Here is a 27915-nt window from a genome sequence, read left to right on the forward strand (position 1 = left end):
GCACATCAAGTGCGTGCCTGGGGCGGCAAGCCGGAGGGGGCGGCCTGCTGGTCGGCATGAGTGCAGCAGTCAGGCTGCCTTCGGTGGCATTTCTGCGGGAGGTCCACCGGTCCTGTGGTTTCGGCACCAATTCGGCAGCGGGTACGCCGAAGGCATGAGACCGGCGGACCTCCTGCAGGCATGCCACCGAATCCGCGTTACCAGCGGACCTCCTGCAGGCGTGCTGCCGAAAGCCGCCTGACTGTCGTGCTTGGGGCAGCAAAATACATAGAGCCACTCCTGCCTTTTCCCCAGCCCACTGACCCATAACCCGGGGTAGCCAAAAGTATCCCATGCTCAGTTTTGGGAGCGGGCTCACTTTTCCTATTTCTGTCTCCACAGACTGTTGGTGAGCAATTTTAACAATAATTTTACCTGATAACAAATCAGGCTTGACCATGCTGGAAACATATTGCATTTATTTTTATTTCTAGGTATGGAACAAGGACCTCTTCTGTTGTTTTAAAAGATGCATTAATACCCGAACATTCCCAGATATTACCCCAAACATTTCATGATCAAGTGCTGCTAAACTAAGAATTTGCATTTTAGTACATTCTATGGCTAAGGCAGTTTTATTCCCTAATTCTATTTGTTGTTTATATAGCAGCCAGGAGGTGGTGTTTAGCCACCTCCACATATTCCATGTTGCTTTTAGGTTTCCCAGATCTATTTGCACCAAGTTCACAGTTGTATTTGCCTGCTTGTGAATGAGACTATCTTGCAGTTGTGACAAGGAACTTAACTTATTTTTAAATACCTTCAGGTCTATAGTATTTATAATTCCTGCTTCAAAACCAATCCCTGAGGATGTTTCCCTGTTAACAGACTGGCATTCCTTGACCTCTGCCCTTTTGCAATATTGTTTTTTGTAAATACAGTTTAAATTCTTCTTCTTATTATTATTATTATTTTGCTTAATGCAGTATTTTTTTTGTAACACAGTACACAACAATGCTAGCAACAAAACAAACAACACAAGACAAAACATAAAACACAAAACACAATTTTTGTTGAGACAGTAGATTCATGGTGTTTTGAGTTGCTTTTCAGCTAGTACCGGCTTTTCCTGATTTTTTGAAAGACAAAAAGAACATGTTTCTACCTCTTTTGGGGTGGCAGATTATTGCTTAAAATATCCCTTTCTTTTACAAATACCCTCGCTGATTGCAAGCAAAACAGAGGAATTACCCCCATACTTTCCTGTGTTTTTGTTTTATAGGCAGGCCAGGTTTCAATGGCTTCTACTTTTTAAGGGTTTAGGGTGAATTATTCCACTGTTCAGTTATTAAATTTATGAGGTGGTGTACCTCCGGTTTTTTTATACAGCAGACCAAGTTTGTAATGTTTTCCCTGCTGTGCTAAGCTTTAAGTTTATTCACAGGTAATAGCTGAGAAGCATCATATAACCTTAAAGGTTCTTCTCAAAAATTATACACACTATACATTTTATTATACCATGTTTTTTTATGTAGTCAATTTGTTTTTGAGGCCAGTGTGTTCAATGTTCTTGAAATTTTTGCATAGGCTTTTTAATGTAATTATATTTTGAGTGTTTTGGTGAATTAAAAGGTAGGGGTATCATGCATACAAGGAGACCCCTTTTGTACCTGTCTTCAGATTTTAGCACTGCCTATACACACAGAAAAGTACCAGTCTATATTTTTTTCTACTTAGGGTTAACCTGTCCTTCTTTTATTTTTAGGTTTGACTTCTTTATGCTGCCATTTATGGGCAGTTTTCTCCTTCCGCTCTCAGTTAGGTCATTTGCATTAACACAGAGACTTTCTGGCTTGCTTTTGGATCCAAAGCCATCAGCAGCTCAGAGACTCTGTCTTAAAAGGGACACAATTAACTTTCACCAGAGTTTTGATTTCTTTTTACTTTTAATTTTTGCTTTCAAAATACATAGGATTCTGAAAAAGAAAACACAACTTATTGTGGCTCCCTTTGGAGTATGGTATGTTTTCGCATTTCTTTTTCCCCTCCTGCAATATACACTGCACATGTTCTGGGGAAAATGCACATTTTTTTCATAGTTTAACTTCTGTAACATTAGCCATATTAATTTTTACATAAGGTGTAACTGTTTTTTGTGTGTGTGCTTACACAGTTTTTAGTACCCTTATTAAAGTGACAGTTTGATTACTTAGAGCAGGAGTCGGCAACGTTTGGCACATGACTCGCCAGGGTAAGCACCCTGGCGGGCCGGGCCAGTTTATTTACCTGCTGACGCGGCAGGTTTGGCCGATCGCGGCCCCCACTGACCGCGGTTCGCCATCCCGGGCCAACGGGGGAAGCGAGAAGCGGCGCGGGCGAGGGATGTGCTGGCCGCAGCTTCCCACCGCCCCCATTGGCCCGGGACAGTGAACTGCGGCCAGTGGGGGCCGTGATCGGCCGAACCTGCCGCGTCAGCAGGTAAATAAACTGGCCCGGCCCACCAGGGTGCTTACCATGGCGAGCCGCATGCCAAACGTTGCCGACCCCTGACTTAGAGCCACCTTAAGGCTCAGTGTGCCTAATGTTGCTTTTTTTTGGTTTTGTGCACCTCACCCCTGCAGTTGCTCCAGAGGGACACTGTTTTTTTTTTAATTTTTTTATTTTTTTACTACAGCTTTTATTTGCTATTTTGTTACCAAAAACCAAATCCAGAATCTCTTTCCTTTCTCCTGGGTTTCACTGCCCTGCTGCAGCCACGACTTTGGCTTTTAAAAGGATATTGATCTTTATAAAGCATTGAGGTGCCTTAAGGGTTAAATGCTAAATTCCCAAAGCCAAACAACACTAGTTCCCTGTGTTGTGGAAAACTGACCACACGGTTGATGTTGGATCAGGCAGCCTGAGGCTCCTTTATTGATCAATCAAACATGCACGCATGGGGGAGTCAGCCAAGGCAGCCGAACCCCCCTGACAGATAAAATACGGGAGCTTATATAGGATAAAACCACAATTAGTAATACATACTTTCTTATCAACATTATTGCCATATTTGGAATACAATAGCCATAAAAGGGAATATAGCACAGCAAGCTTTCCTGTTATTCTTAGTTTGCCCTTTGCGGTTTCTTGCTCTGTCACCTGACCTCTATTAATCATAGTCTGTTACAAAGGTTAATTCTACTTTTATAATTTCTACAGTTAGTTCTGCTTTTATGATTTCTGTCTACCCTTCTCCTTTTACTCTCCCCCCTTTTCTCCTTCCTCCAGGCCACACATACAGTTCACTTGACCAAAGTTTAGACCTTAGTCCATTTTCCCTCCACACCTGTGCCTGGCAAAAAGTCTGTCAGTTTTGCAACTTTGAATGAAAGAGTCAAATGGATTTTAGTGGTATTATTTAAAAACCAAACCAAACCAATTTATTTTAAACCTACAAAACAAGAGTTTTACAAATGAGGAGTATTGGTTTAGGTCCTAAACACTCCACATATTTACACAATATATTTATACACACAGATACATACATACTTTTTTGCTTAACAGCCCTTACGTTGCTTTAATTTTTACACAGCTGTACATAGATTACATTAGTATACATTTGGGGGGCAGTTAAGTTCCAATAGACACCCTTTATGTTCTTTTAGCAAATTTGACTAAATTGTCCATAGTCAAATTATTTAAATTGGATTGGTTTTTTTTTTTTGGCCTGGATTATTTACAGACATTCCTTTGGGAAAAGGGCCCATTTTTCCTTCAGAATGGCTGCAAAGAAACCAAGAATTCTCTTTTTATAACACTTTTCCTTTTGAACATTTTTACAGCATTCAACTGTTTAATTCCCTCCAGCCTCTGCAGAGTTAACTTCTCATTTTCTTTCCTTAAATCACTTGCTTATTTTCCAAAATGACACCTTCATTAGTTCAGATATCACCATTCCAAGTACACCTCTACCCCGATAGAATGCGACCCGATATAACACAAATTCGGATATAACGTGGTAAAGCAGCGCTCCGGGGGGGGGGGGGGGGGGCTGCGCACTCCGGCAGATCAAAACAAGTTCAATATAACACGGTTTCACCTATAACGCGGTAAGATTTTTTGGCTCCGAGGACAGCGTTATATCGGGGTAGAGGTGTATTGTTCCAGGGATCTGAATTCCTAATGCCTGCACTTACTGCTTCCCTTACTCCTACCACTATGCCCTCAGGGCTCCCAACCTGTTTTCCAATCTCTTCATTTGTTGCCTGCCTGTTTGTCTGGGCCTGATCCTGCTTTCCTCGCCGAACCGCCCCTTCCCATGGGCACAGGCTTTGTTTCACTAACAATTTATCAAGGAGGGTGAACTCCTTAACTAGCCCCCACCCCTCCTGGTCCCTTTCCTTAAACATTTTTTTTAACTGTGAAATCACCACAATATCGCTTACAAAAAATACTACACTGCCCAAACTCCTATATCCTTCAGAGTTTGGTTTAACAGAGCAAGATTTGTTGAAAAGGAGTAATTTCCTGTCTGAATGGCAATTTTTTCTGCTCTTTTTGAGCTTTTTTCTTAGGGGACTCTTTTATTTTTATAACTTTTCCGTGCCCGCGCTTGTGCTGGGACTTACTCACCACAAAAAGTCTAAACTGCCTGTCAGAGCAGGAGGGGGGAACGCTAAGCCCCCTACCTTTTGGGCTCGATCCTACTACGACCGAGGGTATATTCACCTATGCAATTTTTCCCCGATAGACGGATAGGAGCGAGGACTCTAACCCTCTCGCTTATGGCCCGGCACTTCTACGACTGGGGGTGTATATACCTAGACAGTTTGTTTATATCTGTATAGTTTTCCCCGACAGATGGGTTGGAGCGAGGACTCTAACCCTCCCCGTTATGGCCCGGCATTTCAACGACTGGGGGTGTGCACACCTGAATGATTGATCACTTTATATGTATGGGATACCTTTTAGCAATATTTAGCCGTATGTTTAACCATCACAGTGCATGTCTTCCCCCTTTCGCAATTCTCCACCAAAAATGTTATGCTTATAAGAAGCACACGGGATCTTTTTCAGGGGAAAAGGCAATACGCCGCGTTTATTGAAGATACAACAAATGCATATGCATCCAATCGCACACACACACATTGTCCCGGTAGTCGATCTTATAGTTACCAGTCCAGAGTCCGTATCAATCTAGTGGTCAGCTAGGTTGATCACAGGTAGGTAGGAGCCGGGTTCTGTCGGTCGCGACACGATGCTCCGGGGAAGTCTTGGCAGGACGAACCCAAAGTTTCATGTACATTATTATTTTATTATTCTTTATTTTAAATTATACAAAATACAAACAACTGTAAACCACAACACTAGTGAGTATTAGGAAACTACACTGATGAGAGGTACAGTTCCTGTTCCAGTATTGGAATGAGGTAGGAAATTCGCAGCATCAGGTTCCAGACATCGGGATTTGAAAGAGTATGTGATTTTGGGGCCACGGTTAGTGTACTCAAGGTCTGTTACTGATGGCAGGGGAGCAGCGGCTGACACGGTGAGTCAGTCTGCCTTCCTGCTCAGTGCAAGGAGAATGGGTAATTGGTAATGGGAGAGGGTGTGTGATTCCCTTCTGCAGTACCTGGCGCATGAGTAAGAATAGAAAACCCATCCTGCTGTTACGCTTCTGCTATACGTAGGTATCAAACACCTCTAAACCAAATCCCAGCACGCCTGGATTTTTGTGTTTAAATCTATCTTTGTTACTCATTTTATATGTCTTAGCTGGCTCCCACCATTACAGGGCCTCACAAACTTTAATTCATTGAGTGTTAGGCCCCCCAGGAGATAGGGAAGTGCTATTGTTCCCATTGTACAGCTAGGCTTCTAAAGCACAGAGAGGCTAAGTGACTTGCCCAAGACCATCCAGGAAACAAGTGGCAGTGCAGGGATTTGAACTTGGGTCTCGTAAGGCTCAGGATAGCACCCTAAGTGCTGTACCATCCTTTGGAAATTAGATACTCTTTCCCTTTTGTAGGACACCGGAGGTTTCCAGACACCCAGTCTTGCATCAGACGAGATGGTTACTGTAAAGCAAAATGTACGAAGATCGATAGCCGGGATGAAGTGGAGCTGGGGACCTGCAGGAATGGAAGGCAGAAATGCTGCCGACCTAAGCGTCTGGTAAGACAGTTGCACTTGTTTCTCTCAGATATGGACCTCGTCTGGTGTCCATCAAGCAGAATTGGAGGCTGTGGGACAGATCCTCAGCTGGTAGAAATTGGACTTCAGTGAATCCATGCCAACATACATCAGTCCAGGATCTGACTCTGTGTAACCTTTAGGAGGACAATAATGCCACCAACCCAAAAATAATTGCCAATGTACATGCAGGAATGTGAGCATCGGGGAGTTCTATCGCCTGTAATTTCTTGCACGATCAGGTTCTGTTCAAATCCTCCCCGAGAAAAATCACTGTACCCACGGGGAGAGAAACAGATTGATACTATAGGATAATGGCTTCCACTCATTTCAGGCCCCCTCTTCCTTCCCATCCGGATCCCACTTCCTCAGCTGATGTAAATCAGCACAACTCCATTGACGTCAATGGAACTACACCCCCTCGCTTGGTAAGCTGGGCCCCTTCAAACAAAATGTATTTTAATACAGCCACATGCAAGGTTACGTATCTAGCAACAAACAACACAGGCCACGGCTACAGAACAGGGGACTGTATCCTGGAAAGCAGTGATCCTAAAGGATTTAGGGCATAGCAGACAAACAGCTCAACATCAGCTCCCACGGCAATGCTGTGGCAAAAAGGGGAATGCTGTCCTTGGATGTATACGCAGGGAAGTAATGTGTAGGAGCAGGTAGGTGATGTTACCTCCACATTGATGAGACTGCGTGCAGCTCTAATGTCCAGAATTAAACGTAAGCAGGGGCTGAATGAGCTCTCCCCTGACATCTAGTGATGAAGAGGGGGAAGGACTTCAGGAGCAGACCGTATTCGCATTGACACACTCTGCCTAGGTTTTCAGCTGTTTTGCCAAACTGTCTTGGCTGGTTTGGGGTTATAATTCACTTTGGTATTGAATGCCGGGGTAATGAAATGTTGTTATCCTTCTATGAGTAAAGGGCAGCAGAACTGTACTTAGCATGCCCTGATTGGGGGGGGGGGGGGGTCACCCTAAACTGAACCTCACTTGCTAATCAATAGGTACAGATGCCCAATCCCTCTGCGTGTCACAAGGGGGCAAGTGTTTCTATTTAGTGGAGTGGTTGGTGTGTAAAGAGTCCTAGGTGCTATTTAACTTTTTACCTTACTTTTTAGAATTGATTAGGTTCTATTGAGAGTCCTTCTTTCTGTTCAGTGATTATTAAAGCTGAAATTGCTGCTGTAGAGGTCTAGAGGCTAAACCTTAGATCTGCGGTGGGGGTGGTATTGTAGTGAAAGCCACGCAGAGGCTGGGGTCGTAGTGAGGGTCCCCATGACCCAGTGAAATCATTAAGAACTGGGCTAAGAGGAGGAACCTCAGAACCCAGCATTGCAGTGATAGTGGGGACCGGCCAGCCGCAGCAGTGGGGTGGAGGGAGAGGGGAGTGGTGTGTTACAGGGACATTTATTCTGTGGACTTTCACACCACAAGGTGGGAAACTGAGGCAAAGGACACAGCCCAGTGTACTCTGGGGGGGTGGTGTTTACTTATTGTTTAAATGCTTTTGAATCATTGCAGTGTGTTTCCAAATGAATGTTGAGTTCCATCTCCCTTTTAATAACCGTTTTCTTTTGTTATACCCAGACTCAGTGCTTGTGAGAGGGGAAGTATTGCCTCTTAGAGGTGCCCTGGGGACATGTTTAGTTTTCCGGATTACTGGGTGGGGAGCCAACCTGGTTCTGTGTTGTATTGTTAAGAGGCACCCCTAGATATTCAACCCAGCTCTTGTTGCTGTCAACAGCACCTGGCAGAAGGGTTACAGGTTACAGAAAAACTGAAGACGGTGTAGAGAAGAGCCACAGAAACAATTCAAGGGCTTTAGGAAATGCTTTTCTGTGAGAGATGTAAAGAGCTCAATCTGTTTAGCTTATCAGAAAGAGTCTGGATGACAGTGACTGGATGACAGTGAATAACTACCTTCACAGGGAGAAAATACCAGATACTAAAGGGCTCTCCAATCTAGCAGAGAAAGGCAGAACAAGATTAACAGTTGGACATTTACAGCCAAATTCAAACTGGAAATAAGATACAAGCGGGTGATTAACAACTGGAACAAACTACCAAGGGAAGTGGTGGATTCTCCATGTCTGGGACTCTTCAGATCAGGACTGGAGGCCTTTCTGGATGTTATGCTTTAGCCCAACACAAGTTACTGGGCTCAATACAGGGGTAACTGGGTAGAATGCAATGGCCTGTGTTATGCAGGAGATCAGACCAGATGAGTTAATGGCCCTTGCTGGCCTTAAAATCTATGAATCTATGATGCTGCGAGGCACTTTTACAAGCTGAGGAGCCCCAGATGTGAAAATGTCAGGTTCATGGGGCCTTAAATATCCAACTCATAGCCTGCCATCTCTGCCAGCACTGTGTAGGTGCCTTCCCTGTAGCCATCCCCCTTTTTAGGTTTAAGTTTCACTATGGCCTCCTGGATCGTATGTCCTGCCATGCAGACTCAAATGACTCCACCTGCCCCGCACCGATGTATTGAGGCCACAGTCTGTTCTAAGCAGACATGGATTTTGGGTGCTTCAGTGGGTGGGTGCCCTTCAGGTGTGCCAGGCTGGACACTCAAGAACTCAGCCTTCTCCCCCACTACCCTAGATCAATCACTTAGGAAAGTTGTGGACTCGCAGCCTGTATTTAGTACCCACCTTTCCTACTGACTACCACGGGAGTGGAGTTTCTCAGCAATTCTGAGGCCCATAATCCATAACTATTTCAGTGAACCCCATTTCTTCCAGCACGTTGAAAACCCTGGCCATGACTGACAATATAACACTTGACAATGAGCCCATCAGCTTTACTTTTCTGGCATTACACAACTAAAGAATAAGATTAAAAAAAATGCACCTCTGCTTACCTTCATAGATTTTAAGGTCAGAAGGGACCCTTATGATCATCTAATCTGGCCTCCTGCATAACGCAGGCCAGAGAACATCACCCAGTAATTTGTGACTCAAACCTGTAACCTCTGATTGAGCTGCGACGTAAGTTTCTGAAAGGCATTCAGTCTTGACTTTAGGAACAGGGTATTTATTCAAATGTCTCCCTCTCCCCCAACCCTTCATATGCTGTTTGCCTTCTTGGAGTGTGAGGTCTTCAAGGCAGAGATGTAGTTCTTGTTGGTACAGCACCTAAAGATGCCCAATCTTGACTGCGCACTCCGGGCATAAATAACATAAATATTAAGTAGGAACATCCACCTATTTTTGAGCGATCCAACCACAGCAAAGTATCTATGCTAATAAAAAGAACTGGAGACAATGGGCATATTTAATTTTGGATACGCTTTGCCCTGTTGAGCCTCTCTGGGGAGAAGCCCAGAGGACGACCCAAGTTTTGCATTAATGTTTAGATCTTCCCTTTGTCTCTTGGACATAATTCATTGGGAGTCTCTCGGATTGATAGCGGCCAAAGCAGTAGCGCACACTTATAACATCTCCCTTACAGAGGAGGACAGAAGGAGAAGAGATGTCTCTACTTAGATCTGTTAATCGTCACTTGTTGATACTTAGACCCTGCAACTACCTCAGGTCTTGCTAACCCAGGACCTGCTCCAAATATGTACTTTGCCCTCTTGTTAATTCATTAGACCTACAGCTGACATCTTCCTATTTGCAAGTTGTCAAATTCTTTCTAAGCTGGATAGGAAGAAGGGAGAATTCCTCGCACACGCCTGCATTCTGGAGCTGGGTGAACTGTGCAAATGCCACATGAGAGGGCTAATAATACAGTGGGAGGGCCAGTGACACAAAGTGATGAAGTACATGAGAGCTGAGTATTGTCGTGAGCAGATGCACTGGGGCCGAGTGACAACAAAGGCTGTGTGAGCAGCAAACAGTGTGCATGGCTCAATTAATGTATGTTCCTCCCCATATCCTGCTCTCTCTCAGGAAACTCTGTATAAATGCAAAAACAACTAGGAGTCCTCAAGAGAGTGCTAACGAGGCCAATGTAGTTAGCACTACAAAAGTAATTTTCCCTCTCTTGATATTCACCCCTTCTTGTCAACTATTGAGAATAGACCACTTCCATCTTAACTGAATTGGCGTCATTAGCACTGACCCCCCACTTGGTAAGGCAACTCCCATCTTTTCATGTGCTGTAATATCTATACTGCTTACTGTATTTTTCACTCCATCCATCTGATGAAGTGGGTTCTAGCCCACAAAAGCTCATGCCCAAATAAATTTGTTAGTCTCTAAGGTGCCACAAAGACTCCTCGTTGTTTTTGCTGATACAGACTAACACGGCTACCGATCTGAAACCTGTATAAATGCAGAATCTTATTATCTTCATCACATAATAATCTCACTCTGACTCTGTTTCTTAGCTCTCCAGCTACACTGGGATCCTAGCCGACCTTCAGCCATGAGGCTCCTCTACACTTTGCTGTTGTCTTCTTAGACTCCGTGGCTACTCCAGGTAAGAGGTGGGACTGTAAATAGGGATACTGGCGGTGTCAGGAACAGAATTAGCAGTCTCATTAGGGACTGAATTTGTATCCCCAGACTGGATTTAGGGGGCTTTTCAGCGCTGTTCATTAAATGTCATTCAGGTTATGGGATTCTGGCATAAGGAAGATTCCCACTTCTACATTCTGAGACCTGTGGAGTGAGTTGTGAACATCAGAGCGATCATTAAGGGGTGTAGAGCAAGGAGGTATGAGTCTGTGTAAACAGGAAATCAAGACAGTCTTGCATTCAGTCCCAAGCACGGTGTGCTGGGTCTCTGTTTTCTCTGCAAGACCCACCAACTCCCCAAACACCATCACTCAGAGAGCTAACTACTAAAGCAGGACACCCTGCACTGCATACGTTGGCTCTGCATGGGCTCTGGTTTTGAGACAAAAGTCTGTTGTCTCCTAGTCAATCTTTCCCTCATTATACAACTGCCTGAATTCAACACCAAAATAAGAACGATATCATGGGTCGTAGAGTTTAGGATGTCTTACTCTGTTCCCAAACAATGACAGAGGTGAGTGTGCTCCACTTTATCCCAGGGGACGGTGGGGCTGGAGTGCATAACACTCTTGCTGGACTGATGGAACAGCTCCTATGGTACCAGACCATCTGTCATATCTTAGTGTAAGCGGGGGAATAGGCCCGCTGTTGCGGGGAACTCTCCTGGCTTATACACTACCCCAGTGAAGTGGGCTAGCGAAAGGATCTGAGTCCTCGCTCCCACTTCCTTTACCCAGATCCCTGCCTGACCTCGAGGGCTCCCCTTGCACTCACCTGTGTGGCAGAGTTCTGGTAACCCTGACAAGGCTGGGCCCAGGATTCCTGGGGGGCTCGACTCCCAAACTTGTCATGGTCACTTAGGACAGGGCTAGGGTGTCCCCACTCCAGGGTGCTTTCTCCGCACTGGATGCTTCCCTGGCCCACTGATAATTCCATATAGTTCAAAGAAAATACAATTTATTAAACAGCAATCAATTTTTAAAAATATAGAAAAAATGGGAACGGTTAAAGGTTTAAAAAAACACACACACACACACACGTAACCCCGCTCTGTGGCACAGGGCCATCACAAACAGCTGTTTTTGGAATGTCAGGGAAGTTCACAGTCTGTTCCTCCCGAGTCCCAGGCCTCCTTCTCAGGCCCTGGCTGTGCTGCAGGGAGGCTGCGGGTCGTACACTTGCTCTGGCGAGGGCCATACACTCTCAGGCTCCAGGTGGCAGGAACCTTCTTCCCAGCATCAGCTTCCCATGTCGGGGTTACAATCCCCCTCCAAGTCTGGCCTACAGTGTGTCTTGTCTGGGGGCATCTCCCTGCGCTGGGCCTGCTGCCCAGGGTTCCCCTCGCTCTCCCCAGCTGCTCACCCCACCCAGCTCCAGATTGCTCCAGCCCCAGCTCCAGCTCCACTCGGCCTCAAGCTCCCTGGGCTGTGTCTCTGGCCCTTCTGGCTCTGGTTGCTGCAGCTCTGCTCCCAGCACAGGTCTGCTCCCTGGGCTGCTTCTCCGGTTCTCTCTGGCTGGCCTGGCTCTGCTCCCCAGCTCAGCTCGGGCCCCTGCTCTCTCCTTAGCTCGGCCCCACTCTGTCTGACCCAGGTAATTCCAACTCACACGGAGGACGGGACCCCCTTGGCCTCCAGACTCCCCCATTAGCCTGCCCGCCCTGTTAATCAGGCTGACCTGGAGCTTTGGCCTCTCCCCATTCCCCCAGGGACTGTCAGTCTCAGGGTCCGGATTTCCCATCGACCCCTCCCCTTCCTTTTGGTACTGGGAGCTAGAAACCAAAAACCCCCAACTGAGTTTTAGTAAGGGGCCAACAGCCCCCTTACATTAGGGCCAGATCCTCTGCTGGTGTCAATCAGCATAGCTCTAGTGAAGTCAATGGAGATGCACTGATTTACGCCAGCTCAAGATTTGGCCGTTAGAGACTTAGGCTAAGTTACCTAGGCGACAGTTTCGTCCTACAAGGGAAAAAAGGAGTCTTACCGCCCCCTGTCCTCAACAGTGTCGACATGGAGCAGCCGAGCCTTTGGCCCTAGGAGTAGCTCTTGGCCAAGTTTTTTCAGTGAATAATTTATTCACTGAAAAATGTAGTTTCCGTCAACCCAAGACTATTTGCCAATTCATGTAGCGTCCACTGAATAGTGCCGACCAACCTGAAAAATCAAAATGTTTCAGAGGTGTTGAAACGGAACAGCTTGTTTCGACATTTCCAAAACATTTCAGTTGTTGGGACTGGAATCACAAAATGGCTGGAGGAGGAGGTGTCCTCCTTTTAACCTCTTGATTAGGGCATGGTCCTGGAATTTGTGAGACCCCTCCCCTGCCTAATGTGAAGAAAGGACTTTAACTTGGGCTTCCTACATTGTAGGTGAATGCCGCCCCTCCATTGGACTATGGGATATGCCGGTGTTGATGACTCTCAGGCCTTGTCTACACTACGAGAGTAGTTCGATTTTACTTGCATCGAATTTTTGTAATCGATATTGCAAAGTCGAACGTGTGTGTCCACACTAAGGACAGTAATTCGACTTTGTGCGTCCACACTAACGGTGATAGCGTCGACATTCGAAGCGGTGCACTGTGGTCAGCTATCCCACAGTTCCCGCAGTCCCCTCTGCCCATTGGAATTCTGGGTGTAGCCGGCAATGCCTTCTGGGTAACAAAATGAGTCGAGGGTGCTTTTGGGAAACTGTCGTCATCCGTCCATCACTCCCGCCCTCCCTCCCTGAAAGCGCCGGCGGGAAAACAGTTCGCGCGCTTTTCCAGTCATTGACAGCGCGGACGCCACTGTACTCCGAGCATGGAGCCCGCTGCGACCATCGCTGCAGTTGTGGCCGCTCTCAACGTCTCGCAGCTTATCATAAAGGTTTCCCTGAGGCAGATGCAGAAAAGTCAGGCAAGGAGGCTACGGCACCGCGGTGATGTCCTGAAGTCTGAGAGTAGCACAGACCTGTCAGAAAGCAGGCGACCCAGCGCCGAGGACATCACAGTGGCAATGGGTCATGTTGATGCCGTGGAACGGCGATTCTGGGCACGGGAGACAAGCACTGAGTGGTGGGACCGCATAGTGCTGCAGGTCTGGGATGAATCCCAGTGGCTGCGAAACTTTCGCATGCGGAAGGGAACTTTCCTGGAACTTTGTGAGTTGCTGTCCCCTGCCCTGAAGCGCAGTGACACCCGGTTGCGAGCTGCACTGAGTGTACAGAAGCGAGTGGCCATAGCCCTGTGGAAGCTTGCAACGCCAGACAGCTACCGGTCAGTCGCGAACCAGTTTGGGGTGGGCAAATCTACCGTGGGGGTTGTTGTGATGCAAGTAGCGAAGGCAATCGTTGATGTACTGCTGCCAAAGGTAGTGACCCTGGGAAACGTGGAGGCGATCATAGATGGCTTCGCAGCGATGGGATTCCCAAACTGCGGTGGGGCCATAGATGGAACTCACATCCCTATCCTGGCACCGGACCACCAGGCCACCCAGTACATTAACCGAAAGGGATACTTTTCCATGGTGCTGCAAGCACTGGTGGACCACAGGGGACGTTTTACCAACATCTACGTGGGATGGCCGGGCAAGGTTCATGACGCTCGTGTTTTCAGGAACTCTGGTCTGTTTAGACGGCTGCAACAAGGTATTTACTTCCCGGACCACAAAATAACTGTTGGGGATGTGGAGATGCCTATAGTCATCCTCGGGGACCCAGCCTACCCGCTAATGCCCTGGCTCATGAAGCCCTATACTGGCGCCCTGGACACTGAAAAAGAACTCTTCAACTACCGGCTGAGCAAGTGCAGAATGGTGGTGGAGTGTGCTTTTGGCCGTCTCAAGGGGAGATGGAGAAGCTTACTGACTCGCTGTGATCTCAGCGAAACCAATATCCCCATTGTTATAGCAGCTTGCTGTGTGCTCCACAATCTCTGTGAGAGCAAGGGGGAGACCTTTCTGGCGGGGTGGGAGGTTGAGGAAAATAGCCTGGCTGGTGATTACTCACAGCCAGACAGCCGGGCGATTAGAAGAGACCAGCGGGAAGCGCTGTGCATCCGGGAGGCTTTGAAAGCAAAGTTCCTGAGTGAGCAGGGTAACCTGTGATTTTACAGTTTGTGTACTGAGAAGCTAAACCTGCCCCCGTTTCTTTACCCAGGTAATGTTGACTATCCTATCCAGTTACATACCCCCTTCACCCCCCCTCCAACACACGTGTCGAAATAAAAATAGTTCTACTTTGTTAAAGCACACCGTTTTCTTTAATACTGTTTTAGCGGGAATTTTTTAAAACTGGGACGCAGACTGTGGTGCGGGGCGGGTCTAGTGTTGTGATGCGAATGCAGCTTCTAAACTCAAGGATTGACAGGCTCCGCTGCGGTGGGATGCTTGTTTCAACGGAGCCTGTCACCCCTCCTGATCGGGACTGTGTGTATGGGAGGTCTATTTGACTTTGTGGCAGGGGGAGGACGGTTACAGATCCCATGCTGTGTGGCTCTGTGATCCTGTCTAAGGACCGGCGCTTAAGATCTGTAACTGCCCTCCCCCGCCACAAAGTCACAGAGCAACCCACCCCCCCCCCAACATTACATCAAAACAACCTCCCAGACTAACCGGGGCAACTAGTCACTGCATCACTGCACTGTGTATGTGCCCTGCTGCTGTGCCTGCCCCCGACTATGTACCCTGCCAAAGGAGACTGTCCTGTCCAATTTCCAACCCCCTTTCCCCTCCTCCTCCAAAAGAACATGATTGAAACAGTAGTTAACAGAAACGAATTTTTTATTATCAACTACACATGGCATTGGGAGGTGAAACTTGGACGTGGGCTTGTGTCAGGCGGGAAGGAAAGAACTTTTCAAATTTTGGGAAATGAGAGCCTTCTGCTACTAGAGCTCTCTGCAGGGGTGGAGTGAGAGTTAGCAGGGACTCTGCCGCCTCTCCTTCTTTGCACTTTGGGTGAGGTGGGTATGGGACTTGGTGGCGGGGGAGGGCGGTTAGAGATGGACTGCAGCGGGGCTCTGTCCTCCTGCCTCCGTTCCTGCAGAACATCCACAAGGCGCCGGAGCGTGTCCGTTTGCTCCCTCAGTAGTCCAAGCAGCGTTTGAGTCGCCTGCTGGTCTTCCTGCCGCCACCTCTCCTCCCGATCCATGTTGGCTTGGTGCATTCGGGTCAAGTTCTCCCGCCACTGGGTCTGCTGTGCTGCCTGGGCTTGGGAAGAGGCCATAAGCTCAGAGAACATGTCCTCCCGTGTCCTCTTCTTCCTACGCCTAATCCGCGCTAGCCTCTGGGAGTGTGATTCCAGGCTAGGTTGTGAGACAGTCGCAGACGGGGCTGTGGAAATGGGAAAAAGGGAGTGAATTCCTCTGAAAGATAAATGTAGTTGTGAACAAAGAACATAGTCTTTCTCTGTGAACAAGACCATGCACAGCACCTTTCACATGCGCACTCAGCACAAGGTCGAATTCTCGGCCTTCGCATTCTGTGCCTGGGGTCTTGAACAGCACATTTGAGAAGCGAGGCAGCACAACGGAATTTCTGTTGCAGGCAGACATGGTAAGCCGTACACTTGAGGCAGTTTAAAACTTTTATATTACCACTGGCCTCATTTCACATTTAAATCAATGTCAGTCCCTGCTGCCAGCAATCCGGCAAGCGGGAACTCTGCCCCTGTCCCACCCCCTCGCGGCTGTCCCCGGGAATGATCCCTTTCGGCTGCCCCTCTCCCGCCTCCACCGCGTGGCTGCAAACCAGCGGTGACAGTTCTGTAAAGGAACGGGAAAGCAGTCCCAACACTAACATTCCCCTACCTAATTAAAAGCAGGTCACCATGGCCGACATCACCCTGATGAGGATCTCCGAGAGCGACAAAGAGAGAATGCTCCGGGAAAGCCTCCAAAGACCAGGGCCGTATGCCGCCCTGCTGTGCAGAGCAATGATCCCCGAGTACCTGATAATCTCGTGGCGCGGCAACGTGTCGTACTTCGGAGGACCCAATAAGGCCGCTCTCCCCAAGAACCTCATGCAACGGCTTTCAAGTTACCTCCAGGAGAGCTTCATCGAGATGTCCCAGGAGGATTACTGCTCTATCCCCGCACATATAGACCGCATTTTACTGTAGCTGCAGTAGCAGGGAATACACAGTAGAGCGGCTTGTGCAGGACAATCACTGAAAACCGGACATTGCTAGATTTCTTTTCAAAACTTGCACTGCCCCTTACTAAACCGTTAAGCGCCTAGGGCACACTAATCATGAACAACCCATTCTTTTAATTGTTAATATTCCTGTTTTGTTAAAAATAAATGTTTAGATGTTTACAACACTTACTGGCTGATCCTTCACCAGATTCTGTGTCCGGGGTAATGGCTGGGGACGCTTCGTAGGGGATCTCTGTAAGGGTGATGAAGAGATCCTGGCTGTCGGGGAAATCAGCGTTGTGAGAGCTGCCAACTGCCTCGCCCTCCTCATCTCCTTCCTCATCTTCCCCGTCCCCTAACATGTCTGAGGAACCGGCCGTGGACAGTATCCCATCCTCAGAGTCCACGGTCACTGGTGGGGTAGTGGTGGCGGCAGCACCGAGGATGGAATGCAGTGCCTCGTAGAAACGGGATGTCTGGGGATGGGATCCGGAGCGTCCGTTTGCCTCTTTGGTCTTCTGGTAGCCTTGTCTCAGCTCCTTGATTTTCACGCGGCACTGCGTTGCATCCCGGCTGTATCCTCTCTCTGCCATGTCTTTAGAGATCTTCTCGTAGATCTTTGCATTCCTTCTTTTGGATCGCAGCTCGGAAAGCACGGACTCATCGCCCCACACAGCGATGAGATCCAAGACTTCACGATCAGTCCATGCTGGGGCTCTCTTTCTATTCCCAGACTGCACGGCCATCACTGCTGGAGAGCTCTGCATCGTTGCCAGTGCTGCTGTGCTCGCCACGATGTCCAGACAGGAAATGAGATTCAAACTGGCCAGACAGGAAAAGGAATTCAAATTCAAATTTTCCCGGGGCTTTTCCTGTGTGGCTGGTCAGAGCATCCGAGCTCGCACTGCTGTCCAGAGCGTCAACAGAGTGGTGCACTGTGGGATAGCTCCCGGAGCTATTAGCGTCGATTTCCATCCACACCTAGCCTAATTCGACATGGCCATGTCGAATTTAGCGCTACTCCCCTCGTCGGGGAGGAGTACAGAAGTCGAATTAAAGAGACCTCTATGTCGAACTAAATAGCATCGCAGTGTGGACGGGTGCAGGGTTAATTCGATTTAACGGCGCTAACTTCGACATAAACGCCTAGTGTAGACCAGGCCTCAGTCTCTCCTGTTGAAGTTGTTCTACTTTGTATAAATAATTAACTAGTCAGTGGAGTAGGGATTTGAACTTGTGTCTCCCAGGTGAGCATCCACATTACCAGGCTATAGAGTCATGCTGCACACTCCTTTCCTGACCCAATAACCGTCCATTGCCATTATGAATGACTATGAATTGCCACTATGACTCAAAAGCAAGTAACAAATATTATTTCAGTATATGAGACGCTAGATGCCTTCAGGGTAACTGGTGAGTCTGCTGAATAACCAGAGAATAAAGAGAGACATAGAGGAGGAGAAGGTCTTCACCATGCAGGATGTTGGGGAGATATCTACCACAAAGCTACATTTCACAGGTGATAAAGCTGGGACACTGTCAGGGACCGAGGTTCCAAAAAAGCAAACACTGGAAAAATTCATAACTACAGTAGCAAGAAGTCACTAGGCCCAGCTGGTTGGTTTACACCCAAATGTTCTGAGGACGTATGAGAATGACATGGCTGAGTTGCTGACACAGACATGCAATCTCTCATTCAGATCCGCTGCTGTACTGGAAGGTAGCAATGTTGGGCCTCTCTTTAAAATGGGGACTAGGTGTGATCCTGGGGATTGCACAGCAGAGAGTTTGACTTCATTAACAGGGAAACTGGCTGAAACAATTAAAAACAGAACAGTAAATCACCTAGAGGAACATGTTATGTTGGGGAGAAACTAGCACAACTTCTGCAAGGGAAAAGTGTGCTTCACTAATCTATTAGGATCCTTTACAAACATCTACAAAATAGTGGACAAAAAAGAATGGGATAACATAGTTTATTTAGACAAACTAAGTACTCATAGTGTGAGAAGAAATGTATCAGTAACTGGCTAAGAGACAGGAAACAAAGAGCATAGGAATAAATGGTCCACTTTCAATAAAGAAAAAGGCTAACAGTGCAGGGCCCAGAGGTTCTGTTAGAGGACTGCTGTTTTAATGGTCCATGAATAAATTTAGAAGGTTAGACCCATTAGAGTCTTGCTCTTTCACTTGAAACCTTCAGTAAAGTTTTGACATTCCAGCACCCCTTGGATACTCAGTGGGAGGGTTCCGGGTGGATGGAGCCTGCCAAGACCTCTTGGGATAGATCCTCACCTGCTGTAAATTGTCACAGCTCCATCGACCTTAATGGAGCTATGATAACTTACACGAGCTGAGGATCTCTTATGTAACCCTTGAAAGCCATAAAAGACCTCCCCTCTTGTAGAGCTACCAGCCTTCACACAGGAAAGTAGGTCAGTGTCATAGTGGGCAAGGTTCTTTTCTCCCCTATTGAGATGGGATTCATATTTGGGTTGGAAAATGAGCTGACCTCAATGTCCTTATTTTCTAGTGATACTTACAGATGTCGAAAGCAAATCTGGGCTATTGTAGATGTCCTGGGGCAAATTTGCACCCAGCTTTAACCGAGCCTCCGTTTGTGCACCTGTAGTTTTGTTGCTGCTCTCGAACAGCTAGGCCAGTGCACCTGCAAATCTGATACTCAGTTGTCCAAATGACCTCCCCTGCCAGTACTGACAATTGTGAGCATGCAGCTACACCCAGGGTAACTTGCCCTTACGATAAGCACGTAACCAGAGACCAATGTCTGAAAACCTTGTTCCCTGCGTACCAACAATGAATGAGCAACCTCTCTTGTGTGCATGTTTCTGGGTTGATCTGTTACGAAAATTCCTGTTTTCCTGCGGTTTTGTACCTACACCAATAACCTCAAACTGCTTCTCTTGTGCAGGAGATAAGCACCCTTGAATACCCACGTCACTGCAGCCATCCTGGTGGTGACCGTAAATGGGCCCATACTCGGAGTGAATTCATTGTTAAGACTTCTGAGAGGAAGAGTTGCTGTTTGGATTCGCTGTCTGGCCCTAATCAGAGCTGAAGAAAGGCAAAGAAGATGGCTGCGATCAACAAAATAGCCGTTTCTCTCTTTTTTTCAATCGAGTGGCCAGTCCTCTTTTTAAAGACCCTCTTTGGTCCCTACATGTCCTAGGTGTTTTGATCTTTTCCAAAGAAAAGCATACGATTGGGAGTAAGGATTTCTGGGTTTCTGTTAGGTTAATAAGAACTGCTATTCTGGATCAGACCACTGCTCCATCTACTCGGTATCCTGTTACTGACAGCGGCTTCGTTGCGAGCTACACCCTAGTGGATGCCAGTGGTATAACTCGCCCTAAGGGGAAGGTTCCTCTTTACCTCTCAGTTCAAAGTTTGCTTCTGTGCCGGAGCACGAGGGTTTATATCCCCTTTAATCTTTAAAAAACACTTACCTAATGTAAATGTTGGATATCTTCATTATCCATATCAATATGAAGATCCACCGAGGATATAAATTGTTACAGTCCCCAGCTACAGAGCATTAGCAGCTTATGCTTTTTGCTCTGTAGCTCCTTGTTCAGTCCCCAGTGTGTCGACCAACATCGTGGCTGTCACGTAAATGGGGACTTGTCTGGGATTCGAATCACTGTGGGCCTCAGACACTCAGGACAAGCTTCCTTTGAGCACAGAAAGCATGTAACCCCCTGGGAAGTGTGTGTTACAGGTCATTACCTTGCATTGTAGGCATCAAACTTCATCTGCTCTTGCGTTGCCCATTCATCCAACTTGGTTAGGTCCCTCTGAAGTTCTTCACTGCCTCTCTGGTCTCGACTAACCTAAATCTGTCATTTCAAAATGTTGTCACCAAGCCCCCACCTACATATCAGTAATAAACATGTTAAACACCTACCCTGGTATGGAACCTTGAAGCACCCTGCTGTTAATCTTTTGCCAAGATGAAAATTCATCCGACTCTTTCATTTATGTGCATATCAGCCATGACAATACTTTGCTTCTTGGACCCTCACTCCTTAGTTCCTTTAGTAGCTTCTTGTGAAGGACTTTGTCAAAGGCCTTTTGAAAGGCTAAAATAGCCAGCTCATTCACCTTTATACCCGACTTTATTAACACTGTACAAAGAATTCTAAAATTACTGAGCATGATTTTCCTTTGCAGAAGCAGTCCCGGTTAGACCCTTGTATATCACGGTCTTCTAGGTCAGCGCTTCTCAAACGGTGGGTCGGGACCCCACATGAATCACAACCAGGGCCGGCTCCAGGCACCAGCGCAGGAAGCAGGTGCTTGGGGCGGCCAAGGGGAAGGGGCAGCACATCCGGGTCTTCGGCGGCAATTCAGCGGTGGGTCCCTCAGTCCCTCTCGGCGGGAAGGACCGGCCGCCAAATTGCCGCCGAAGAATGAAGCGGTGCGGTAGAGCCCCTGCCGAAGTGCCGCCAATCGCAGCTTTATCTTTTTTTTTCTTTGCCTCTTGGGATGGCAAAAAAGCTGAAGCCGGCCCTCGTCACAACCACATTTTAATGGGGTCACCAGGGCTGGCGTTACACTTGCTGGGGTCTGGGACTGAGGCCCGAGTTCCACTGCCTGGGGCTGAAGCCCCAGGGCTTTGGTCCCTTGCCCGAGGCAGAGGGGCTCAGGCAAGCTCAGGCTTCAACCCCCTCCTTTCTGGGGTCATGTAGTAATTTTTGTTGTCAGAAGGAGGTCACGGTGCAATGAAGTTTGAGAACCCTGGAACTAGATGTTTCATAATCCTATTTTTAATTATCTTTGCAAGCAATTTAGGAGGTACAGAAGTAAAGTTTACTGGTCTACAATTTCCCTACAACATACCCTCTAGTTCTCCAGAATGGTGGGTAAATTGAATGAGATTGCACATTTGTGGTGGCAGCTCAGCCATTTCATTCTTAACCTCCTTCAGGAATCTTGGACATATCCACCTGGGCCTGGAGACCTGTTGCTGCTTATTGGATTTGTTTCAAAACCTCCCTTTTAGCCAGCTCAACCTCTGACAGTATCTTATTATGAGAAGAGAGAGTAGGGTTAGGGTAGTTACCTCCCCAACATCTTCTGCGGTGAACAAAACTGAGCCAAAGTAATAATGTAATGTCACTTTAATGTCTTTATCCTCCCTGAAATGTCCCTTTCCACCCTGGCAGCCCAGTGGTGCTAACCATTCTCTTGCAGGCATCAGCTTCTGAGCTGCATATTTAGCTATTTGCTCTTCAGATTTCCTCCTAGTGCTTTGAATTTCCATCTTCCTTTTTACTGGTTAAAGTTCATACTCCTGTCTATATGGCTTCCCCTGGGCTGGATTTCTGTTTTTCTAAAGGACATCCATTGGCTCCAATAGCCTTTTGAACCATACTATTCAACCCCCTTGCCTCCCTACTTAAATTAATGGAGTTATACCTATCCCCTAGAACTGGAAGGGACCTTGAAAGGTCATTGAGTCCAGCCCCCTGCTTTCACTAGCAGGACCAAGTACTGATTTTGCCCTAGATCCTTAAGTGGCCCCCTCAAGGATTGAACTCACAATCCCGGGTTTAGTAGGCCAAAGCTCAAACCACTGAGCTATCCCTCCCCACTCTGGGAGGGGTAACTCCTGGGCTCTGTAAGCGCTGAGCTGCCCGAGCGCTACCTCTCCTGTGCATGCCTTCTGGGATGCCATTTAGGTATGGTTGCTCCATGAGGAGTCTACAAATTTTAATTCCTTTCTGTGTGACTTCAGAGATATTTTGTGTAGTACAAATAGAACTATTGCTACTCTGTAGACTTTATGACAGTTTCCAGGGGAGGGATGAAAGTTAAGAAAATGTTGCCAAGTAATTATGTGTATTTTACCTGTTGGGAAAGGAAAATAGAGATGTATGCTGGTGTAACTAAGCAGAATTTTGTTCACTGTAGACAGGGCTCGCTTTAGGGGCAGGCGACTGCCTGGGGTGCCAGGCTTGGGGGGGGGGCATGTCAGGCTCGGGGTGCTGTTTTTGTTGTTAGCAACAAAAGGGAAAATAGAATGTTTGAAGTAAAATGTTTTAGGTATTCCATATGTGGATTCATTTTTCACTAACCTCCTAGAATGTTCTGGACCTTTGTAGAATCTCATGGAACCTTCCAGACTTTCTGAGAATTACATTTTCCTCAAACCTCCTAGAATTTTGTCAGCTGTGCTCTCACCAGTATATCTGCAGTCACCTATTGTAACATTATTTTAATACTGGTGGTGCACAGTTCAATTTCTTCATGTTATTACATTTCAGTTATTCTAGGGTTACCATATTTAAAAAATAAAAAAAGAGGACACTCCATGGGGCCCTGGCCCTGCCCCTTTCCCACCCCCGGCCCCGCCCCAACTCCGCCCCTTCCCCAAAGTCCCCGCCCTAACTCCGCCCCCTCCCCTTAGCGCCCTGCATTCCTCCTCCTCCCTCCCAGCCACGCGAAAAGGGCTGCCCGAGCGCTACCGGCTTCACGGTTTGCCGGGCAGCCCCCAGACCCTGCGCCCCCGGCTGGCGCTTCCCCAGCGCAGCTGGAGCCCGGGAGGGGAAGCGCCCAGCCGGGGGTGCAGGGTCTGGAGGCTGCCTGGCAAACCGTGAAGCTGGTAGCGCTCGGGCTTTGGGCAACCCCCATGTCTCTGGACCCTGCACCCCCGGCCAGGCACTTCCCCTCCCGGGCTCCGGCGGCTGCTGTGCTCCCTGAACTCCTGGGCTCTGTAAGCGCCGAGCTGCCCGAGCGCTACCGGCTTCAGGCAGCCCCCGTGCCTCTGGACCCTGCGCCCCCGGAGCCCGGGAGGGGAAGTGCCCGACTGGGGGCGCAGGGTCCAGAGGCATGGGGGCTGCCCAAAGCCGGTAGCGCTCGGCTCTTACAGAGTCCAGGAGTCAGGGAGCACAGCAGCCCCCGGCGCCCGCTCTAAGGTAAGCCAGGGAGTATTTTTCCCGGACATGTTCGGCTTTTTGGAAATTCCCCCCGGACAGGGGTTTGATTACCAAAAAACCGGACATGTCCAGGAAAAACCGGACATATGGTAACCTTAGTTATTCTTAAAATTCAAAAGTTTCTATAAGCTAAGAGGAAATGCATTTTTATTTGCTTATATATGGCACGAATAAATACAGATTTACAGATCCTAGTGTAACCCATACACCTTCTGTGTGTCGTGTTTGTGTCCCATCTAGTGGCACCGAGACCACTTAGAGAAAGAGATAAAATGAGTCTGCTCTACAGCCTTAACTAACAGCCAGTTGGCTTTTAGCTCATACGGTAAAGGCTCATGCACTAAGCTCCAGAGGTTGCCCTCTGCCGACTGGGCTCTGTCAGCGTTAGACTAGCATTCAAATGTATCATCTTATACAATAGGGATAAATCATGCATGCAAACTGTGCATCAAAGTCGTGAAATGGGCTACAAACGAAATAAAAATAAGGTATTCAAACATTTACCAAAGGAAGGAGGGGCGCACCGAAGATGCTCCGTGCGTGGGGTGTCATTTGGTCTAGGGCCAGCCCTGACTGTAGATGAGCAAATGGCTGATCGATATCACATGTATGCTTCTATGCACTGACTATAATCAACATTTCTGTCTTCCTTCATTTTGCTCACAAATAAACAACAGTGGGAACTCCCAAGAAGTGATGACAGTGCTGAAAGGGAAGTTGGCTCTTGCAAGAATAGGCTGGCGAGATGCTGTCAGCCTCTCTCACCCGAGCGAGGATGGAAGGAACGACATGAGAAGGCTGGGGACCAACAGGAACCTGTGCTGTTGTGTTAGTTTGCTTAATGGGAAGTTCTGCCTCATAAGACGTGAGGCCTTTATCCATTCTGTTTCTTCCAGTCTTCTTTAGGAGACTGGTGTCCTAGAGCAGAGATTTAAGTCTGCGTCAAGACATCTTTTAACCCTCTAAAGAGATAATAATAACCCCTATTTCCCCATTTACCAATGGGGAAACTGGGGCACAAGGAAGTGAAGGGGCTTGCCCCACCTCAAACAGAGTTAGTGCCAGACTCACCCCAGTTCATCCTCTTGGAGGGATAGCTCAGTGGTTTGAGCACTGGCCTGCTAAACGGAGGATTGTGAGTTCAATCCTTAAGGGGGCCATTTAGGGATCTGGGGCAAAAATGTGTTTGGGGATTGGACCTGCTTTGAGCAGGGGGTTGGACTAGATGACCTTGTCAGGTCCCTTCCAACCCTGATATCCTATGATAACTTTCAGCCCCACCCGCTTCCCTTGACCCCGCCCCCATGAGCTCCGCCCCCTCCCCATCAGCCAATCCCACTGCTGAGCTCGACCCCTTCAGCCCTCTGTCGCTCCTCAGCCCCCGTCCCCAAGTGCCTGCTATTTCCCAGCCCCCCTCTCCCTCTATTGTCCTGCACGGACCCCCGGCCCCCGCCCTCCTCCCGTGGGTTTACAGCAGCCCCCGCGCCCCGTGGTACTGAAATAGGGCAGGGCCGGTTCGGATGCGGAACGGATATGCTGGGGGGTGTGGGGCGCGCCGCATCTTTTCCTGTAGGGAACTACTTCCGGTAGGGGCAGAGGCTCGGCCAAGCGGGTGTCTGAATCTCTTCCGCCCTCACGAGTGGGAGGTGGCCGGGGATTGGTCCTGCGAGGTCACGTGGGGTCCAGTTGCCCCGCCCTGTCTGTGTCCCACCATCCGGGGAATGGGCCAAGCGGACTGGGCTGCCTTCCTGCTGTTGTTACTGCTGCGGAGCCGGCCGGTCGGGACGGGGCTGAGGGGCCGCAGCCGGGCCAGGCTCCCCGTTCCCAGGGCGGGGCTGGAGCGTCCCGCAGGGGGCCTCGCCTACTGGGAGCTGAGAGAGCAACTCCCCCCCCCCCCCCCCGCGCGGGCAGGGCCCCCCCATCCCCGAGGAGCTGGGATTGTGACTCCCTCCCCCTAGCGTGTTAGGAACTGGGGTCACCCCCCCCCCGGGAGCAGGGGTCGTGCTTGCCCCTCCCCCCCCACCCCCGAGCTGCCCTGGGAGCTGGGACCGTAGCACATTGTGACACCCTCATCCCCCCCCACACACACCCCTGGGCTCCTGTTCCCCCTCCCTCCACAGAGAGGTGGGATTGTGACACCCCCCACCTCCTCCCTGGAGACCCCTCAGGAGTGAGGCCCGTGACTCCCTCACTCCTAAGGTGGGAGCTGGGAATCACCCTTACAGTTATGACCCTTTCCAACCCTTTGGCTCCCTAGTAGCTGCTAGCACCAGCTAGTGTGGAAGATCCCTGGGATTGTGTGGATCCTCCATTTTGGCCCCAACAGGAGGTACTGGTGCTGCTGAAAGTTGGGCTTGCTTCCCCCCCTCCCCACACCCTCCCAAAGCTGGTTAGTTGACAGGGTCATTCCCAGGCCTGTACCAACCCCAGAGAAACATGGAGTTTGCAGAGCTAATCAAGACACCGCGAGCAGATAATGTGGTCCTGCACCGTCCTTTTTATCCAGCAGTGGAAGGGACACTATGCTTGACTGGCCACCATCTCATCCTCTCATCTCGGCGCCAGGACAATTCTGAGGAGCTGTGGCTGCTGCACTCAAACATAGACTCAATTGAAAAAAGGTATTTTTCCCCTTCTTTGCCCTATCTAACTCCTCCTCTTCGTAAGGGGTGGGAAGGAGCACTGTGAAGAATTGGGTGTCAGGAATCCAAGGGTTTAGTTCTAGGTCTGGAGGAGAGTGCAGTCCAATGATTAAAATAGAGGAGTGAGCATCAGGATAGTTGGATTCTAGTCCTGTTTGGGACATTGGTTGAATTACTTCACTTCTGTCTTTACAGGTTTCCCTCCTCTGTAAAATGAGGGTGATAATTGCCTACCTTCCTGGGATGACTGACATTTGCATGAATGGAAGGGGCTATAGTTTAATAATAATATTTAGCTTTTGTACAATGCTTTCCCTCTGTGGCTCTCAAAGCACTTTAGAAAGGCTGTAAGTATCAGGTGAAATTATTTGCCCAAGATGCACAGCAAAGCCAATGGCAGAGCCAGGAATATAACCCATATCTTTGGAGACCCTGTGCAGCACTCGCTGCGTGAGGCCACACTGCCATACATGGACCAGTGCAATGGTACTATACCTACAGCTTCCTCATCATGTGGCTTGATAAAGTTGAGGAATGTTGGCTACTGTACTTCAGTATAGACTCCATCACTGAACTGTTCCATCCCATTCCACCTGATTCATTTAGAGATTACCTCTTAAATATCCTTGTTTCCTGCTGGAGAGGGAAGAAAAACAGGATTATAACATATGCCCTTCTGTAGGGCTTGGTAAATAGCCCCAGGCATGCATTGTTTTAGTTCACATGTAGTGATGACTGTAAGACAAACCAATGTGGCATTAGAGCAGGCTTACAAAATTCCATCCTCCCACCGTGCTGATGTGACTTTCTTTGATGAGCAAGTAAAATACGGTATTTTGTATTATTGTGATAAGGATTGGGCTGGTAGTTTTTCATCATCATTTTGTGGCATGAGCTCCAAAGCTGCTGTTTTTTTTTTTTTTTTTTGTGGTGGCTTTTTGCCATTCTTGAGCAACTCTCTTTAAGCATACGGCCTATTGGGCTCATTGTGGAGAAGAGCCATCTTTAATGACACTGGTGATGTCCGTATGCTTCAGGAAATTCAGAGAGAGGAAAAACAGCCCCACTAGTGTATTAACTGTTACTACAGGAAGTTATGAAATAGCAGTGCAGGAGGGCATACAGATATACACGTATTGGATCATCACTGAAACCGGACAGCTGTTCCATCCATTTATCCCAATGCTTACAGTTCTTCAGTGCTGGAGAAACAGTCATGACTACTGAGTGAAGAAAATATTTATTTTTTTTAGCTGAAATAGTGGCTTAGCAGAAATAATTCTGAAACCAAATTACAGGCCCACTGAATTGTGTCTTGTTTGGTTACAATTCAGGTTTTATATAGAGATATGGTGTTGGCCAAAAAACTATTCCTCATCCCACACAGACAGCTGTGCTGTATCCAGGCAATTACAGTTATACTGCCTGTGCTGTTTACAAGGGCCTGTGTTTCATCAAGGACCGCTTTGTGCTGTCAACAAATTGTACCCGCCGTGAACTGTGAGGATGAAACATAAAGGAATGCCAAAACAAAACTGACCTGGTTTGAATATCGGTCTGACTGTATTATAG

General features: G+C 48.1%; 2 protein-coding genes across 2 annotated transcripts in view; one reads left to right on the forward strand and one right to left on the reverse strand.

Moving 5' to 3' along the window:
- Nucleotides 1-15371: 15371 nt before the first annotated feature.
- Nucleotides 15372-17910, reverse strand: LOC135982147 (uncharacterized). The gene is made up of 2 exons (XM_065587470.1): nucleotides 16933-17910; nucleotides 15372-15938 (listed from the first exon to the last, which is right to left on the reverse strand). Exons 1-2 carry the CDS (start codon nucleotides 17507-17509, stop codon nucleotides 15463-15465), a joined length of 1053 nt encoding a protein of 350 aa, XP_065443542.1. The 5' UTR covers nucleotides 17510-17910; the 3' UTR covers nucleotides 15372-15462.
- A 7492-nt stretch (nucleotides 17911-25402) lies between these two features.
- The window catches only part of MTMR9 (myotubularin related protein 9), a 33433-nt gene continuing 30920 nt past the window's right edge, over nucleotides 25403-27915 (forward strand). Inside the window, exon 1 of the mRNA XM_005290662.4 lies at nucleotides 25403-26322. Within this exon, the coding sequence (XP_005290719.1) occupies nucleotides 26138-26322 (185 nt within the window). The 5' untranslated portion in view covers nucleotides 25403-26137. The remainder of the gene's footprint in view (nucleotides 26323-27915) is intronic.

This window comes from Chrysemys picta, chromosome 3 (genome assembly GCF_011386835.1).
Source record: "Chrysemys picta bellii isolate R12L10 chromosome 3, ASM1138683v2, whole genome shotgun sequence".
Taxonomy (NCBI): Eukaryota; Metazoa; Chordata; order Testudines; family Emydidae; genus Chrysemys; species Chrysemys picta.

Bases quoted from the DNA above. Each gene is read 5' to 3' on its own strand.
- LOC135982147 (XM_065587470.1), bottom strand. From the start codon at position 17,509: ATGCAGAGCTCTCCAGCAGTGATGGCCGTGCAGTCTGGGAATAGAAAG. The intron at 15,939-16,932 runs GTAAGTGTTGTA...CCATTTCCACAG, and splicing joins ATCTGGTGAAGGATCAGCCA to CCCCGTCTGCGACTGTCTCA.